This window comes from Meleagris gallopavo, chromosome 2, assembly GCF_000146605.3.
Source record: "Meleagris gallopavo isolate NT-WF06-2002-E0010 breed Aviagen turkey brand Nicholas breeding stock chromosome 2, Turkey_5.1, whole genome shotgun sequence".
In the NCBI taxonomy this organism is placed as follows: domain Eukaryota; kingdom Metazoa; phylum Chordata; class Aves; order Galliformes; family Phasianidae; genus Meleagris; species Meleagris gallopavo.
Window position 1 is genome coordinate 78,448,478 of NC_015012.2, and position 14,499 is coordinate 78,462,976.

The 14,499-nt window shown below is 40.5% G+C and overlaps 1 protein-coding gene across 1 annotated transcript; it reads left to right on the forward strand.

Moving 5' to 3' along the window:
• Nucleotides 1-3,907: 3,907 nt before the first annotated feature.
• Nucleotides 3,908-14,499, forward strand: HMGN3 (high mobility group nucleosomal binding domain 3; the record flags this gene model as incomplete). Its single annotated transcript, XM_031552555.1, has 5 exons — nucleotides 3,908-3,964; nucleotides 9,412-9,441; nucleotides 10,067-10,114; nucleotides 12,555-12,668; nucleotides 13,179-14,499. Coding segments are annotated over 5 exons (288 nt in total), but the record flags the coding sequence as incomplete, so codon positions are not given.

Genomic DNA, 14,499 nt, shown 5'->3' on the forward strand with positions numbered 1-14,499 from the left:
AAAAAAAAAAAAAACCAAAAAACCAGCACTATTCTCTGTATCCTTATCTGTAGTTTCTTTTACTGTCTCGTCTCTTGTAGGCAGCCATGCAGCATCAGGCATGGCAGGCCTATAGAGGCTGCTTCCAGTATAATGCAGGCATGTTGTGCCCTTCCCTGTGGTGCAGTGCCAGCACTGGTCCTTCATTTGCAGCACCATTCTTGCAGTGTGCAGAGTCCTGCCCCAGCTGGCTTACAGTGCAAGGCACGGAACCAGGGTGTGCTTAATGTGAGCAGGGTGTTACCTCATGTGGGACAACCTGCCAAGAAGATGGGTTTCATAGCAAGTCTGGCTGCTTTGAGCCCAGAGTTCCTCCAGCAATTTGTCACCAGGGCAGAGGATGAGGAAGGGTTTCCGTGGAAGAGCTGGGGATGAGGACCTGAAGGTTTTGATGGTTTCTACATAAAATCCAAATGTTCCAAATAGGTGTGCAGGCTGCTGCTGCCTCTGGCATGCCATGTTCTCTGGGAGCCATGCTTGGCCCAGATACGTGTGTGTGCAAATCTCTGATCCCTGGGAAGAGGAGAAAGTGCTGCAGAAACTTGCATGGAAATCCACGTCAGCCAAGATTTGCTGGAGCCTCTTAATAGAACTCACAGAGGGGAAAACAAATTCCTTTTCCTCCTTTAACTATTATATTGTAGCCTGACAAGTTTTTGGTGCTTCTGTCTACATGAAGAGTCCCTGGCTGCAATTGCCCCATACTGCTTCATTCCTGCCTGCTGCGCTGGCTCAATTGTTTGTGCAGCTGTGCAGTCAGATGGTTCTGCTGGAGCCAGGGAAGGCTATAGATCTATAATCTGCAAATGGATTTATAAGATTTATACACTTGTTTAACAGCAGCAGGCTGTTTTTCAATGGGATCAGTTGTCCTCCTTGCGACATGGTCTCCCTTGCAGCTCTGTGGTGGCCTGCTGGGGAAGGCCTGGGAGCGCACGTGGCCTACAATGCCTGACTTGTAGTGATTGCAGTGGGAAGGGACTGGCTGCGGGATGAAATGATTGTGTGGTACAGCCCCTGTCTGCCTGCCACACCTTGGAGATGGTCACTGGGCACATCCCGCTGGGGAGAAAAATGTTAGACCTTCATAACTGAAGGCTCAGGGGAGACCTGGTAATGGCCTTCCTATACCTAAAGGGAGCCTGTAAGCAGGAGGGCAATCAACTTTCTGCATGGGTAGATAGTGCTAGGACAAGGGGAATGGTTTTAAACTAAAATCTAGGTTAGATGTCAGGGAGAAATTTTTCACTCAGGGAGTGGTGAGGCACAGCTGTCCAGAGAGTTGTGGGTGCCCATCCCTGGAGGTGCTCAAGGGTAGGTTGGTGCCCTGGGCAGCTGAACTGGTGGGGGGGGTTAGCCCTGCCCACAGCAGGGGGTTGGAACTGTTTGGCTTTGAGGTCCCTTCCAACCCAAGCCGTTCTGTGATTCTATTATTCCATTCTATGAGCTACTCTCGGATTTTCTTGCTCAGGAAGAGCTAATTAGCTAACTTAATTGGGCTAGGTTAGGTAATGTATCATAGTAATATACAGTGGTTGTGGTTCCATTAACTGTATTTTAATAAGACTTCAAATTTGTTCTGTGGTTAGCTTTGTGAACGGTTTTAAAATCTGTTGTCAAGCACTAATACTGACATCTAAAAACAGACTGCTCTGTCTGTCAGAAGCACAGGCATGGTTTCAAACTAAAAGAGGGCAGATTTACAGTGGATAGAAGAAAGAAGTTTTCTACAAGAAGGGTGGTGAGGCACTGGCACAGGTTGCACCGAGAGGTGGTAGATGCCCCGTCCCTGGAAACATTCAAGGTCAAGCTGGATGGGGTTCTCAGACCCTGATGGAGCTGAAGGGGTCCCTGTTCATTGTAAAGGAATTGGACTGGGTGACCTTTAAAATTCCTTCCAACTCAGACGATTCTATGAATCTATGACTATGGCTTTCATTAGCACTGAAACAATTGAGTAAACTACTGTGTGCTAACTATACGATATTCGGGGTCAGGATTTGTTCCTGACCATCACTGCAAGGCTGCTGGTATGTGGCAGGCTGTGTGTGAAGATTTATCCTTGTCTCAAAGCTCCGAGGTTCCTAAAGTGAAACAGTGTAAGCCAGCCTGGTTGTGGAGTGGGAGTTGGTTCAATTTACAGTGAGGTTTTAGCCTGGCTTCCAAGATAAATGAATTGTGCTGTCTTGCTGTCCCTACCCGTATAAACTGTGAGCCCCTTGGCCACTGTGAGGGGATTATAAAACTTGTGAGAGTTGCTATACAACTAAGTGCTTAGCACAGGAAGGATGCTATTTAAGTTCCCTCTAATGGAAAGGATGCAGAGTAAGTTTGTTAGACTTGAGAAAATTCATATGGGAGAAGCAGGTGTTCTGAATCCGTGAGCTAGAAAAAGGCTGTGCTCAAAGCCTGCACCATATTGTGTGCTGAGGAGGAAAGTTGTAGGAACGAGGCTCGCTGATCGTGGAGCTGCTTGGTTTTGTCTTTTATGCTCTCAGCCCCACACTGTCAGGCGGCAGCAGCTCTTTCATGACTGAACGGAGAGGCTTTGAGGAATGCAGCCCCGGAGCAGCCCTGCAGGAGGCTGGCGAGGCTGCATGGCGCAGGGAGCAGCCAGCCAGGCTCCATTTTGGATGCCGGGCTGTTGCTATTCTGAGTTGCGCTGCCCTGCTCACGCAGCTTAACTTCCCGCTGTGTTCCAGCTACTTAGATGGTTGCTCCTCGGCTTTTTTTAAACCAGCTGCTTTTGTGGCACGCTTCGTTTCTGTCAGGAGAGCTCAGCAACAAAGCCACGTTCTGTTTTCTGGTGAGGAGCTGAAAATATCGTTCTGTAAGGATGTTAGCACCCAGTGACAGAAGGCAGTGGTCAGCTGCTGCAAACCCCGTGTGTGTGACTGAGGAATTCCATGTCAAAACCTGAGGGCAGCTTGGGGCAGGCTTGGATTGAAAGGAGGATGGAGAAGATAACTGAACTGCTTCTTTACTGATTGGAACATGGAACAGCCACCACAGTGCCTTCTCTGCTGCCTGTTAAATGCCTTTTTTAACCACGTCTTCATTGTAGTTCTCCAGCTGCTGCTGTTTGCTGTTCTCCCATGAATTGCTTGTATCTAGGTGGAAACCATGTTGTTTGCAAAATGTAAAATAATGTAGCTTGAGTTGTAAATAAAACAACGTAAGCTGGATTTTTAGCAGTGTTTCCCTGGTACCTTTGGCAGACAAACATTAGATCGATCAGGCTGAGGCTTTGCTCCTGTGAAGAAAGCTTGTCCCTGGCTTTCCTGCTGAAGTCTTGGTGGTTTACTGATTTTTACTGTTTTGATGAGAGAGATGAGATGAGGGGAAGATACTGTTACAGCTTCCAGCTGAGCGAGCCTGAGGCACAAAAAAAGTAAAGGAGATAAATAAATCACTCATTTCAGTAATGCTGGGGTTTTCTGGTTCACCTCTCTCATTACTACTGAAGTTGGTATTTGGAAAGGAACATGTCAAGTTTCTTGGAGACTTCTAAAGCCCTTGTAGAGCAAACCTCAGGTTTCTAGTCCACACTTGCTGTGCTTTCAAGCACTGATGAGGTGGGACTCCCATTGCAGCCTGCAGATGTTGTGGTTAATTGGCTGGAGGGATTACTGAGGGATGATGGTATGCTGCATGATCTGATGCCTACAATCCTGGTAATCAGTCCTCATATTCCTGAATGAAGGTATTCTATCCTTGTATTCTAGAAATGGCATTGGCACAATGCTGCTTGTACCAGGCCTCCTTAAGTTGCTGCAGTGTATGGAAAGAAGAATCTTCACCATCATCTTTGTTTGCTGTTGCTTGGATGTTTTTAATTCTGTAATAAAAGCGCTGACTTAATATTTTCTTTCAGTCTCCAGAGGGTGCTGAAGGCAAGGATGCAGCAAAAGTAACTAAACAAGAGGCAAGTGTATTTCCTTTTCAGTTTGTTTGTTTGTTTGTTTTAATTCATTAAGGCATGTGTTTATTTAACTGGAGATCTGCAGCCTTGCATATCAGAAGACCACACGTTGCTCTGCCACTCTAGCAAGGTGATTTCAGTGGGAGTAAAGGCAGTTTGCTTAAAACTAGAAGTCAGCCGCATTTGTAGCTTATATAGTGTGAACTGGTTTTGATGCGCTGAGGATTCATTCAGCTTGGTGATACACAAAATAAATTTAGATCTTTTCTAGGCAAGCTTTGGTAAGGCAGCAGCATAGGTTGTCACTGCATGGAACTGTGTGTCACTGTCTCCAGCGATTTGGCAAGTGGGGTTAATGCACACACCTCAGTCACACTACTTCCAGGCTTAAGTGAAAGAAAAAAGGGTGTCTTGAGTTAAGATACTGTGCTCTGAACAGGAGCAGCTGATGCATTTATGTGTTTTCTTTGTCTGAATTTCTCTTAAGGGCACAGTAACTTCTGTCAGGAAAGGGAAGGAGACAGCAGGTGGTATATTGACCACTACAGTAAGCTGTGCTGGAGCTTACCTGCCATGGGAATGTAAAAAGAGAGGCAGAGGGGAATGAGGATTTGTTTTCCTGGGTTGTCATCTTTTGTAGCAGACCAAGTTAAATCAGGACCCTGAGAAGAATGGGTGAATATTCAAATGAATTAGTTCTTGTAAATATTTGGGCATACTCATACAGGAAAAAAGCCTGATGAAAGTTTACTTTTTGTGGTTTGCAAAATTGGTGGTTGGTCAGTCTAGCAGGAAAAGACGGTGCCAGGAAGATGTCAAAATATTTCAAAAAATGGCAGTGCTTTAAATGAGCTCCTGGGAAAAAAAAATAGTTGAGACAAAAGGAGGCCAGGGAGGAGTCGATTTTTGGTATCTCAGTATCTTCCTTCAGAATTTCCTATGGAACCAGTTAGTTGTTTTTCGCTTTGGTTTTTGTTTTTGTTTGTTTTTTTTTAATTGGTAAAACATGGGAAAGCCAACTAAATCATAATAAAAATATAATCCTTTTTGCACCAAATTAATGTTTTTCTCTGTACAATTTTAAATATAATTTCTTCAAGGGACAGAAAAGTAAAACATGTAGGATGAAACTTGGTTATAGATTGACATTGTTACATGCCGTACTTGTCTTATTATTTCTCTACATCAATAATATCAGTAACTACAGCTAAATTCCTTATAGGTTGCTGAGCTATGCGTAAGTGGGAAGTATGTAGCATAAAAATTGTGCAAGGTATCTGACCACAATAATAAAAGTGGCAGTGGGTTGTTCAGGAATACTAGAGAGGCTCTGAAGACAGCATTAGTGTTAATAGAGGTGTATGGTAACTGTTGAGTTACAGCCTGATCTACTGATTGATCACCTGGGGAAAGGACCTGGGGGCACAGGTGAAAGCAATTCAGCTGTGTGACTGGAAGGGGTGGAGCCTGGCTGCACCTCTCTTAGACCCCCCATTTAAGGGCTGACTGCCACTGTGGAAGTGTCTCTGGTTGGAGATCGCTCCCTTGTGGAGTTTTTCCCTGAGTCTAGATCTTTAGAGATGGGTGAGCATTCCTTTCCTGTTTGTCCTTTTGCCATTCCACTCCTGTATTGCCTTTCCGCTGTGCTAATCTTTCTGACTGTAACAGGAGGTTTCGTTTACCCCTCAGATACTTGGTAAGGCATAGGGTGGCATTGCAAAAACAAAATAAAAAAACAACCCATAGCAAAGAAAAAATTAAAACTGTAAGTGCTTGCTACTTGGAGGAACAGAACAAAGGGCCAATGAAAGGGTGATCAGCTCTTTCCAATGCCTTCTGTAGTGTTGTAGGAATTAGTTATCAGAAAACTAACCTGTGATTGTTCTTTATCCTGGCAGGAATGTAAATCCAAGTAGACTCTACAAATTCATCAAGAAAAGGAATTTTATTAAAATTGATAACTTATTAAAAGGAGCAGCTAAAATGTTTAATGGTTTCAGGTGGCAGAAGAGCTACATGATGTACCATACTAAAGGCTCAGAGAGACGTATGCCATTTTTCAAAAACCCTCCCACCCATGAAATGACCAAATGGCAAAATAAAGGGAATGTGTTATTATTATTATTATTATTATTTTTTTAAAGGTGTTTTTGTAGAGATGGAAAATCAGGAGGAAGAGAACTAACTCTTCAGCAGGCCAGTCAGAAGCTGAAATACAGCTGTGGAAGGTTCTTACAGAGGTTCTTGCAGTGGAGCCATTTCCCATGGGTGTAATATTTGGAGGATGTTGTCAAGGAGAGGGAGATGTAGGTAGCCCAGCTGTATTCATCAGCAGCCCAGCTATGGAGTTGCCAAACTGTTACGTGCAAGACATAATTTAGTGCTTGCATTGGCCCCGATACCAGCGTAAATGGAAGTGATGAAATGCTCCCAGTACTTTAGATAAGGGATTCTGGAAAACAAAGACTAAGTCTGAATTGGAAAACTAGTAAATAAAACCAGTAGAATGAGTATATGTGGGTGAATGTATAATGGGAGAGCCAACACAGATTTTGCAGAGAAAAGTGCTATTTCACATGGCTGAATTGTATGTAAAAGATAACAGGTGTATAAATGCTCTGTCAGTCAATATGCCATCTTGCATGTAAAGAGCACGTTTGGATAAGACTCCCCAAACAGGTTCTTAAAGGAAAAGAGCTTGCATGGATTAAATGGAAACAACTGATAGCAGATAAAGGTAGAAGAGATAGGGAAGTAGTAGTTAATTTTTTTTCATAATGGAGAATTATTGGTGGGGTATTGAGGACATTTGTATTTGGGCTTGTGTTGCTGAGTATATTCATGATGTGATCTAGGAGAACAGGTGATGGAGAAATGACAAAGCTTGCTGAAGTTTATGAAAAATTATCAGGGTAGTCAGAAGTGAGGAAGTCTGAGAAATATGTTATCTCACTGATAACATGGGATAAAATACAAGTCAAATTTAATGTGGAGAATTGCAGTCTAAAACAGGGAAAGCTGTTAGTGAGTGTCACCGAATCAGCTATTGGAGAGATTGTAGAATCACTCTTAATAGTTATTAGAAAATGCCCATTTTTCTAGTCAAAAGGTAAATAGACTGTGGGGACAGTAATGGAGGAAAGAGTGGGAAACGTGAGAGTATCACAAAGGGAAACTACCAAATGAAGTTCTCTTGGCTCTTCTTCAAAAAGAATAGAAGGAAAACCATACCAAGGATAGTGGCACGTAGAGGAGGGTGTAGAGCAGCCTTCCAATGGAATCCAGCAGACTCCAGATTCTTGGCTTTTCATATGCCATGTGATAAAGTCATCAGTCACGTGGAGAAAGGCAGGGAATAACCCAGGAGCAGGAGGAATATAGCGAAGCTAAGAGGCAACGAGCTTAAGAGAAAGACAATGAAGGGAGGAGGTTTTTCTTCTCCACACAGTATATAGTTGCCTTATGGAACACATTACCACGGGATGTTATGGAAACTGAGAGCGTAAATGAGTTCACTAGGTTATTAGATAAATGTATGGGGAAAAAAAAAAGTCCCTTGGGGGCTGTTAAACACATGATGTGTATAAAATATCCAGGTTGGAAAGTCCTGCAAGGTGGATTGCCAGAAGCTGAAGCAACAGGAAAGTGCAAAGTATTGTTTTGTGTCTGCTCCATTTCATAGAAAATTTCCATGGATGTTTGCTAGTGTCATACAGAGTGTGCTGGTTGTTTCTGTCCTGGTAGGACTGTTTGAAGGGGGAAATTCCAGAAGCACATTGCAATGTTGCCTTTGCTGACCTGACTGCAGTTACTTCCTTGTAGTTGGAAAGCATAACATATGTACTGACTCTGAATGGGAATTAAAATGACTTGTCAGGCATTTTTAAGGAACTGAGAGGGGACGGGGGGTGTTGTGCTGAGTTCTTATGACGGTACAAATCATATATAAAGCCAATCATGAAACTGAAACAGTTGGGGTTATGCAAGGTGTTATAATTTATCTGAAGCAATATATTACCCTTGAAAAATTAAATGTTAACATCACAATTCAATGCCTAAACATTGAAGGATAGAAATAGTTGATTGTGAAAATATATTTGTAGAAAATATATTTGTAGAACTCGAGCTAGGAGTTCTTTGATTACTAGACCAATTGAAATGCTTTAACTTGTTCTCAGAACAGTGTTGGCTTGCTTAACCAGCAGTCAATATTCTAAATTGCCAGGAAAAGAGAGGATTGCATTTTTTGTTAATATTGCCTACATATTTGATGGCTGAAAATATTCCTAGGTGTTCTTTGATAAGACTTCTATTTCCTTGAACTTGGATCTGAACTTTTCACTACTAGTTTCCATGAAGGATAATTAAATGGCTTCAATGAATACAAGTTACTGCATACTTGGGATATTAACAACAGCTTTTTTTCTTTTGCGAGTTATGTGGAGCTGTGGCTTTTTTTTTTTTTTCAGCTCAACTTAAATGCTTAACATGTGATTAAAAAAAGTGTTTTTGATTTACTTTTTCGGCTGTGTTATGCTGGATATTTGTTACAAGGGAATTGTCTCTATTTTCATTACAAGTGAGATTCCAGTTTTATGACATAGGCCAGACCTTAATGGTGTTTGCTAACCATGCCATATAACTGGGTTGTGGGTTCTTCATCTGTTTTAGTGAATACGAAAAATATTGTTAGCAGACTGCTGAGCTTACAAGCATTTCTAAGACCTATCTAATATTCAGTAAATTTATGAGAAAGTTCAGAAGGAAATAAAGTTTAGTAAGGAAGGTGATGATGAAAGGTAGAAGAAAAGTCATGTATTTGACTGACTTCTTTCCTTTTTGAAATTATATTTAAGTAAAGGAAATCATGTCTGTGGAGCTGCCCTTGTATGCCTGACTCTTGAACTGAGGGGCAGCTGTGGAAATGAGGGGCCCCTCAGTTTCATGATTTGAAATTTTCTCACTTCCTTTAGGGAAGGATGTTATCTTTACTGCGCTGTTTATCAGATAGCGTTTCTTACTGGCTATTACAAATAAACAAATTAAAGGAACATCATTCTAATCAATTAAGAAATTGAAGTATTTTTTGAGAAAGGTTCAGTGCGCAGGTAGTCAAGCTTGCTGTATTTTTTGAACGTTTCCTAGAGCAGCATTGGACTCAGAAGTACTCGTAAAACAGGGAAAAAGAAGTGTTTTACCATATTGATGTCAAAGTCTACTCTCAGTAATGATTTTTTTTTCTTCAGGAATTACAGTTTCTGCATCACTCAACCCTTAAAAATTATTCCTCCAAGGTGAGGAAACCCGAGTTATGTTTGGCAATAGATACCTATTTTGGTAGGGACTTATTTTATGCTGTCATCAAGAAACAACTGATAACTGTGTTGCTTTGAATACCGTTTGCTGTATAAGTCTATAAAGATGCCTTCTCCTTTTTTTCCTTTCTGTAGCCCACAAGACGATCAGCAAGATTGTCAGCTGTAAGTATGTGTAACAGCCCTTGGTGTATACTTTTCTAGGCACGTGTTTTCTCAGACAAAACAGGTTTGTTATATTTTGCTTGATTCCATTTTTATTCTTGCTGAGGGGTATTTAAGAACTCTAGAGCTAAATATAATTTATTTTCTTAATTTCAGGAGGTTATTCTTCCCTGGCTCAGTGAAATGCTATTTGTTACATGTGATGTTGACTTAGTACTATTTTGCAGGCGGATGTTAGCTGTAGAAATGGAACTTCTCTGTGAAAGGGGAAGGACTGTCCTTTCAGGGTTTAGTTTGATGCTGCCACTAGTGTTTGGGTTTAGTTCCTTTTCTCTGTTGCAGTGTATCTGATGGGCTTTTTAAAAATAGTTATTTGTAATCTCCACATTCGACTTTGGCTTAGAGTGACCCTCAAATTGCCTTGACTCCTCGATGAGCGAGCTAATGAAAATAAATGTGTGTATAATGATGAGGTACATTAATTTTTTTTCGTCTTTTTTGGTGCATGGTAAGGAGTGGGATGTAAGGGGAAAGGGTGAGGTGTGGGGAAGCTGCTGAGTGGAGGTTGGGTGGTTGCCTCCTGGTAATATATCTAACGCATTGTGCAACTAAAAATGTTTTTTAGAAACCTGCTCCACCAAAACCTGAACCCAAGCCAAGGAAAACCACTAAGGTAAATACTCTTCTTTTTAGCTGCCATCACTGTAGCCAATAATAAGCAAGTACACTCCCTCTTTGCATTGCAAACAGTTGAATTCACGGAGTATTTGCAAGAGGCATCAGCTTGCCCGCCCTCCTCCCAGTTCTCCCCTCAAAAAGAAAAAACAAATTAGATCATTCTTTTCTTTTGGTTCCACCCCTTCCTGGCCTCATTACTGGCCCCAACAAAACGTCTTGCCTGTTTGATATGCAGACTATGTTAGTTTGTAGTGAATTCTTAGTTTAAGAAAAATCCTCACCTTTCCTACACCTTTCCTGAAATTTACAGGTTTGGTTTCTACAATAGGATTTGAGATTATTCTGTACTGTTCTGTTTTGCTGTCAAGAGGGGCAGTACTTCATTTTATAGTGAGACACTGTTATCTCTTCTTGAAGCCTGACTATTGCTGAGAATGCGCAATTATAATTAAAGGTGAAATTAAATACATTTAAATTGAATGGCTTGGGTTTTCTAGGCCAGTTACAGTCAAATTAAAATCTTATTAGTGTCTGAAATACCTTTTCAGGATTTCTGCATGTAAATCATGTGCTTCAGAAACCGTAGATCTATTTGCGCCCGAGAGGAATGCTAAGTAAGAACAATTGCTTTATCATAAAAGAGCATACTGCTGAAAACTCAATCTAGCTCTCCTCACACTCACATTTTTCAAGTCCCTGCATTGGTATCTCAGCTGAGGAAGTATCAGAATACGAAGTGAATGTGTAGAAGTAAAACTCCACAACTCTGAGCACATTATAATTTATCAACTGAAAGTCTCTTGAGCTTCCCTCTTCTCTCTTTAGTAGAGTATTAATAAAGAAGGGAATGCATAGGTTCTGTATCTTCCAGTACATGTTGTATGTGCATTGAGCATGGTGTTATGGAGTCTGATGAGGCTGCATTAGAGAAATCTGAGATAATTTCAGGTGAATGGAGTCCTTTTTGACATAGTTCTGGTTAATGTTTTAATGCAGTAGTCTGAATTTTTCTAAATTGAAACTGGATCTCATTTTAAGGAATCTATTAATCTTAGTCTCCTTAACAAAAAAAGCAGCAGGTTTGTATTCTGCTAATAAGCAACCAAACATAATAAAGATTCAGGATTCCTTTTGTTGTTCAAAGGTTGCATATTATGAATTTACTAAGTCCTCAGCTCGTTCCTTCGTAGCTGAAGATTTAGAACTATGCTCACAGCACCGGTAAGCATCTCAGACAAGCATTACAGCTGCTGTGTGACATTGAAGCTCAAGAGAGAATGAAGTGGTTCAGGCTGCTCAGTAACTAGGATTAATAACATCCCTTCTTCCCTACCCCACTCTTCTACAGGGATCTTTCAGGAAAGATAGTGTTTGATTCAAAAATATCCCTGCTCCCAGCTACTGCTGCCGTTTTACATGGATAATCTGAAGTGAATGATACCATGGAAAATTTCCACAGCTTTTATCCAACTACTTTAAATACCAATGTGAAGCATTAAACTATCATTTAAATTTTTATCTCATTGCGCTTAAAATCTTTACTGTTCTCAGATTGCAAATATAAAAACATACCTAGAGCAAGGAATTAAAAAAAAAAAAAAAAACTAATGTACAAATAGTTTACTTAAAAGCATATCTCCAAATGAAAGTAGCAGAGTCACCATCCCTGGAGGTGTTGCAGAGTTACGTAGAAGAGGCAGTGGGGAACGTGATTCAGTGGGCACGGTGGGGATGGGTTGATGATTGGAGTAGATGATCTTAAGGTCTTTTCCAACCTTAGTGATACTGTACTATGATTTTGTGAAACTGTAGATGTTAGAATAGCTCCTTTCAGTAAATTCTCTGCTTTGTGTTCTTGCAGATAGAATTTTATCAGTGTTTGCCTTCCTAATGTGTCGGTTGATTCTCACATGGACGTGAAATGAATATCACAGATGTTATCAGACTAACAAAAGGACAACCAACAAAAATGCTTGCTTTTTTTAAAATCCAGTTTATTATTTCATGTGAATCAAAAGCATAGTGTTGTTACATGCGCAGCATGGTATTTGTGCTTGACTGAATAACAATGGTATGGTTCAATATACCATACTTGGATTTGCTTATAGCTATACATACATATCAGTATGTATCAGATACATATCAGTATACATAGCTCTGTGTATATAGCTCAGCCAAAATAGTATGAGGGTTTTTTGCAACCCTGTGAATTATCAGAAGCAGTGAAGAAGCATGCATCAGCACATTTTTTCCAAAAAAAAATTTCGGAGTCTGTGTAACTTCGGTGGTATAAATATTCCAGGTAGCTTTCATCTGGTTTTGTTTCAGACCAGCACATGCAGGTTGCTAAAATTTGTTTCTTAGTTGGTAAGAATGATGTAGGTGAGCTGTCTACTCATGCAGTGTTTGTGCCCATATTTGTAATCTTCTGTCAGAAGGAACCTGGAACAAAGGCCAACAAAGGTGCTAAAGGGAAGAAGGATGAAAAGCAAGAAGCTGCAAAGGAAGGTACTACACCATCTGAAAATGGTGAAAATAAAGCTGAAGAGGTACTTTCCACACATACCTCCTGCTGATTGAATCAGTGCTTTTTTAATTATTCAGCCTTTCAGACATTGATAGCGTGTTCATAATGTTTCTTTTTATTGCCCATAATGTTATTGCAGATTCGCATCTCTCGCTCAACTGTTAGTCTTTCAACATCCAGAGGTGCCCCACCCAGCACACTGTCAGTAAAAGGGCAGATTGAAACAGTGAAAGTTAAGGGTACGATAGAGCATTCTACTTGTGTGCAGTGAATAGGAGCAGATAGTAGTGTGGTGCTTTTCAGTATGAACCATGGAAGCTGGCAGGTAAGGCTCGTATTGCTTTTGAAAAGCTGGGTGCAACGAAATAAGAAGTGTGAATGTACCTGTTTTGTTTGTGTAAGTGTAATGTTGAAGTAGGTTTGAAACTGAGCTGTTACAAGTAAGAAATGGAAGGAGTAAAGATAGTGTGGGTGTTTATAGACATTATGGCAATTTACCATAGTAATTAATTCCTTTCTCTCTTCTCTGCAGGCTCAGAAAACTGAATCTGTAGGTGACAAGAATGAATGAAATATCATGAAAATTTGGGGTTGATTTTATGTACCTCTTGGACAACTTTTAAAAGATATTTTTATCAAGTATTTTGTAAATGCTAATTTTTTAGGACTATGATAGTTGACATATTAAACTGTATATGAACATTTCCCTTCTCATAACAGTGCTTTTAGAAATTCCCATTGTTGCCAAGTAATATAAATATCAACTTAATATTGCAAGGTATGTGTAAAATTGGATCGGCATTCCATACACTTGCTTTAAGAAATTAAGTCTTGTGCATATGGTGATGTTTTTACTGTGCGTATTTGAATTTTTCATGCAGTTTTTCTAGAGCAATAATCAGTGGTGCTTTTGTACTTAGGGTTTATGTGATTTTAATGAAACATGGATAGATGTGGCCACCTGCTGACTATCTTGGGTTCTTTTAATGGATTAAAATAAAAGGTCTCTTTGCCTGCAAAACTACAGCTTCTAATGTTTTCTCTAAATCTGAGGAATGCCTTACTCGTATTTTCAGCCATTAGAAGGAAGACTAAGTGATAGAGCAATGATAGTTTTGCATGCAGTCTGTTTGATTTTTCTTTTTTTGCTCATGTCTGATTGGAAATAAAAAAATACCCATGCGGGAATAGCAGGTTGGGATTCTCAGTGGCCCGCAGCTTAAATGACTTGGAGTTATACGTTCTTCAGAAACTGTCATAGGGTGAGTAGTGCTGATGTACTCTATCACGATTTTGTGGCTATAATGAAGCATCAACACGGAGTGAATGCCTTGCTGCAGACATACAGAAGCTGTTAAAAGGAGCTTTGTTTTTGCCCCATGCCCTTTCTGTTAACTAGAGAAGACTTGCATCATATCCTGTGGAAACCCTTCTTTCTACCTGCAGCCTCAAATCTTCATACAAAATTGCTGTTCTGCTTCAGCTGAGGACAGTTGATAATACACTGAAATCGCTGTTAAACAGCGCTATATACTTGGTACCTGGTAGAAATGGAACAATGAATGTTATTTTTGAGGTGGTTGTGGGGTGATACAGTGGAGTAGCTGATGGTTGGGTTTTTTGTTTTGTATCCATCTTTCAACTCTGCAGCTCATTTCTAAGCGCCTTTTATAATTTTTCTCCTTCTCTTTTCTCTAGGGGCCCTGGTATTTTTATTGTTACTTCTGGGATGGGAGGGGTGAGAGAAAAGATGTTCCCTGTTCTTCAGTGATATTGATTTGTATTGCTCAAGTGGTGGCCATTATGTCTGAGGATACTTCTTGCTTGTTTAAGTCAATAAATAAATGACTGTT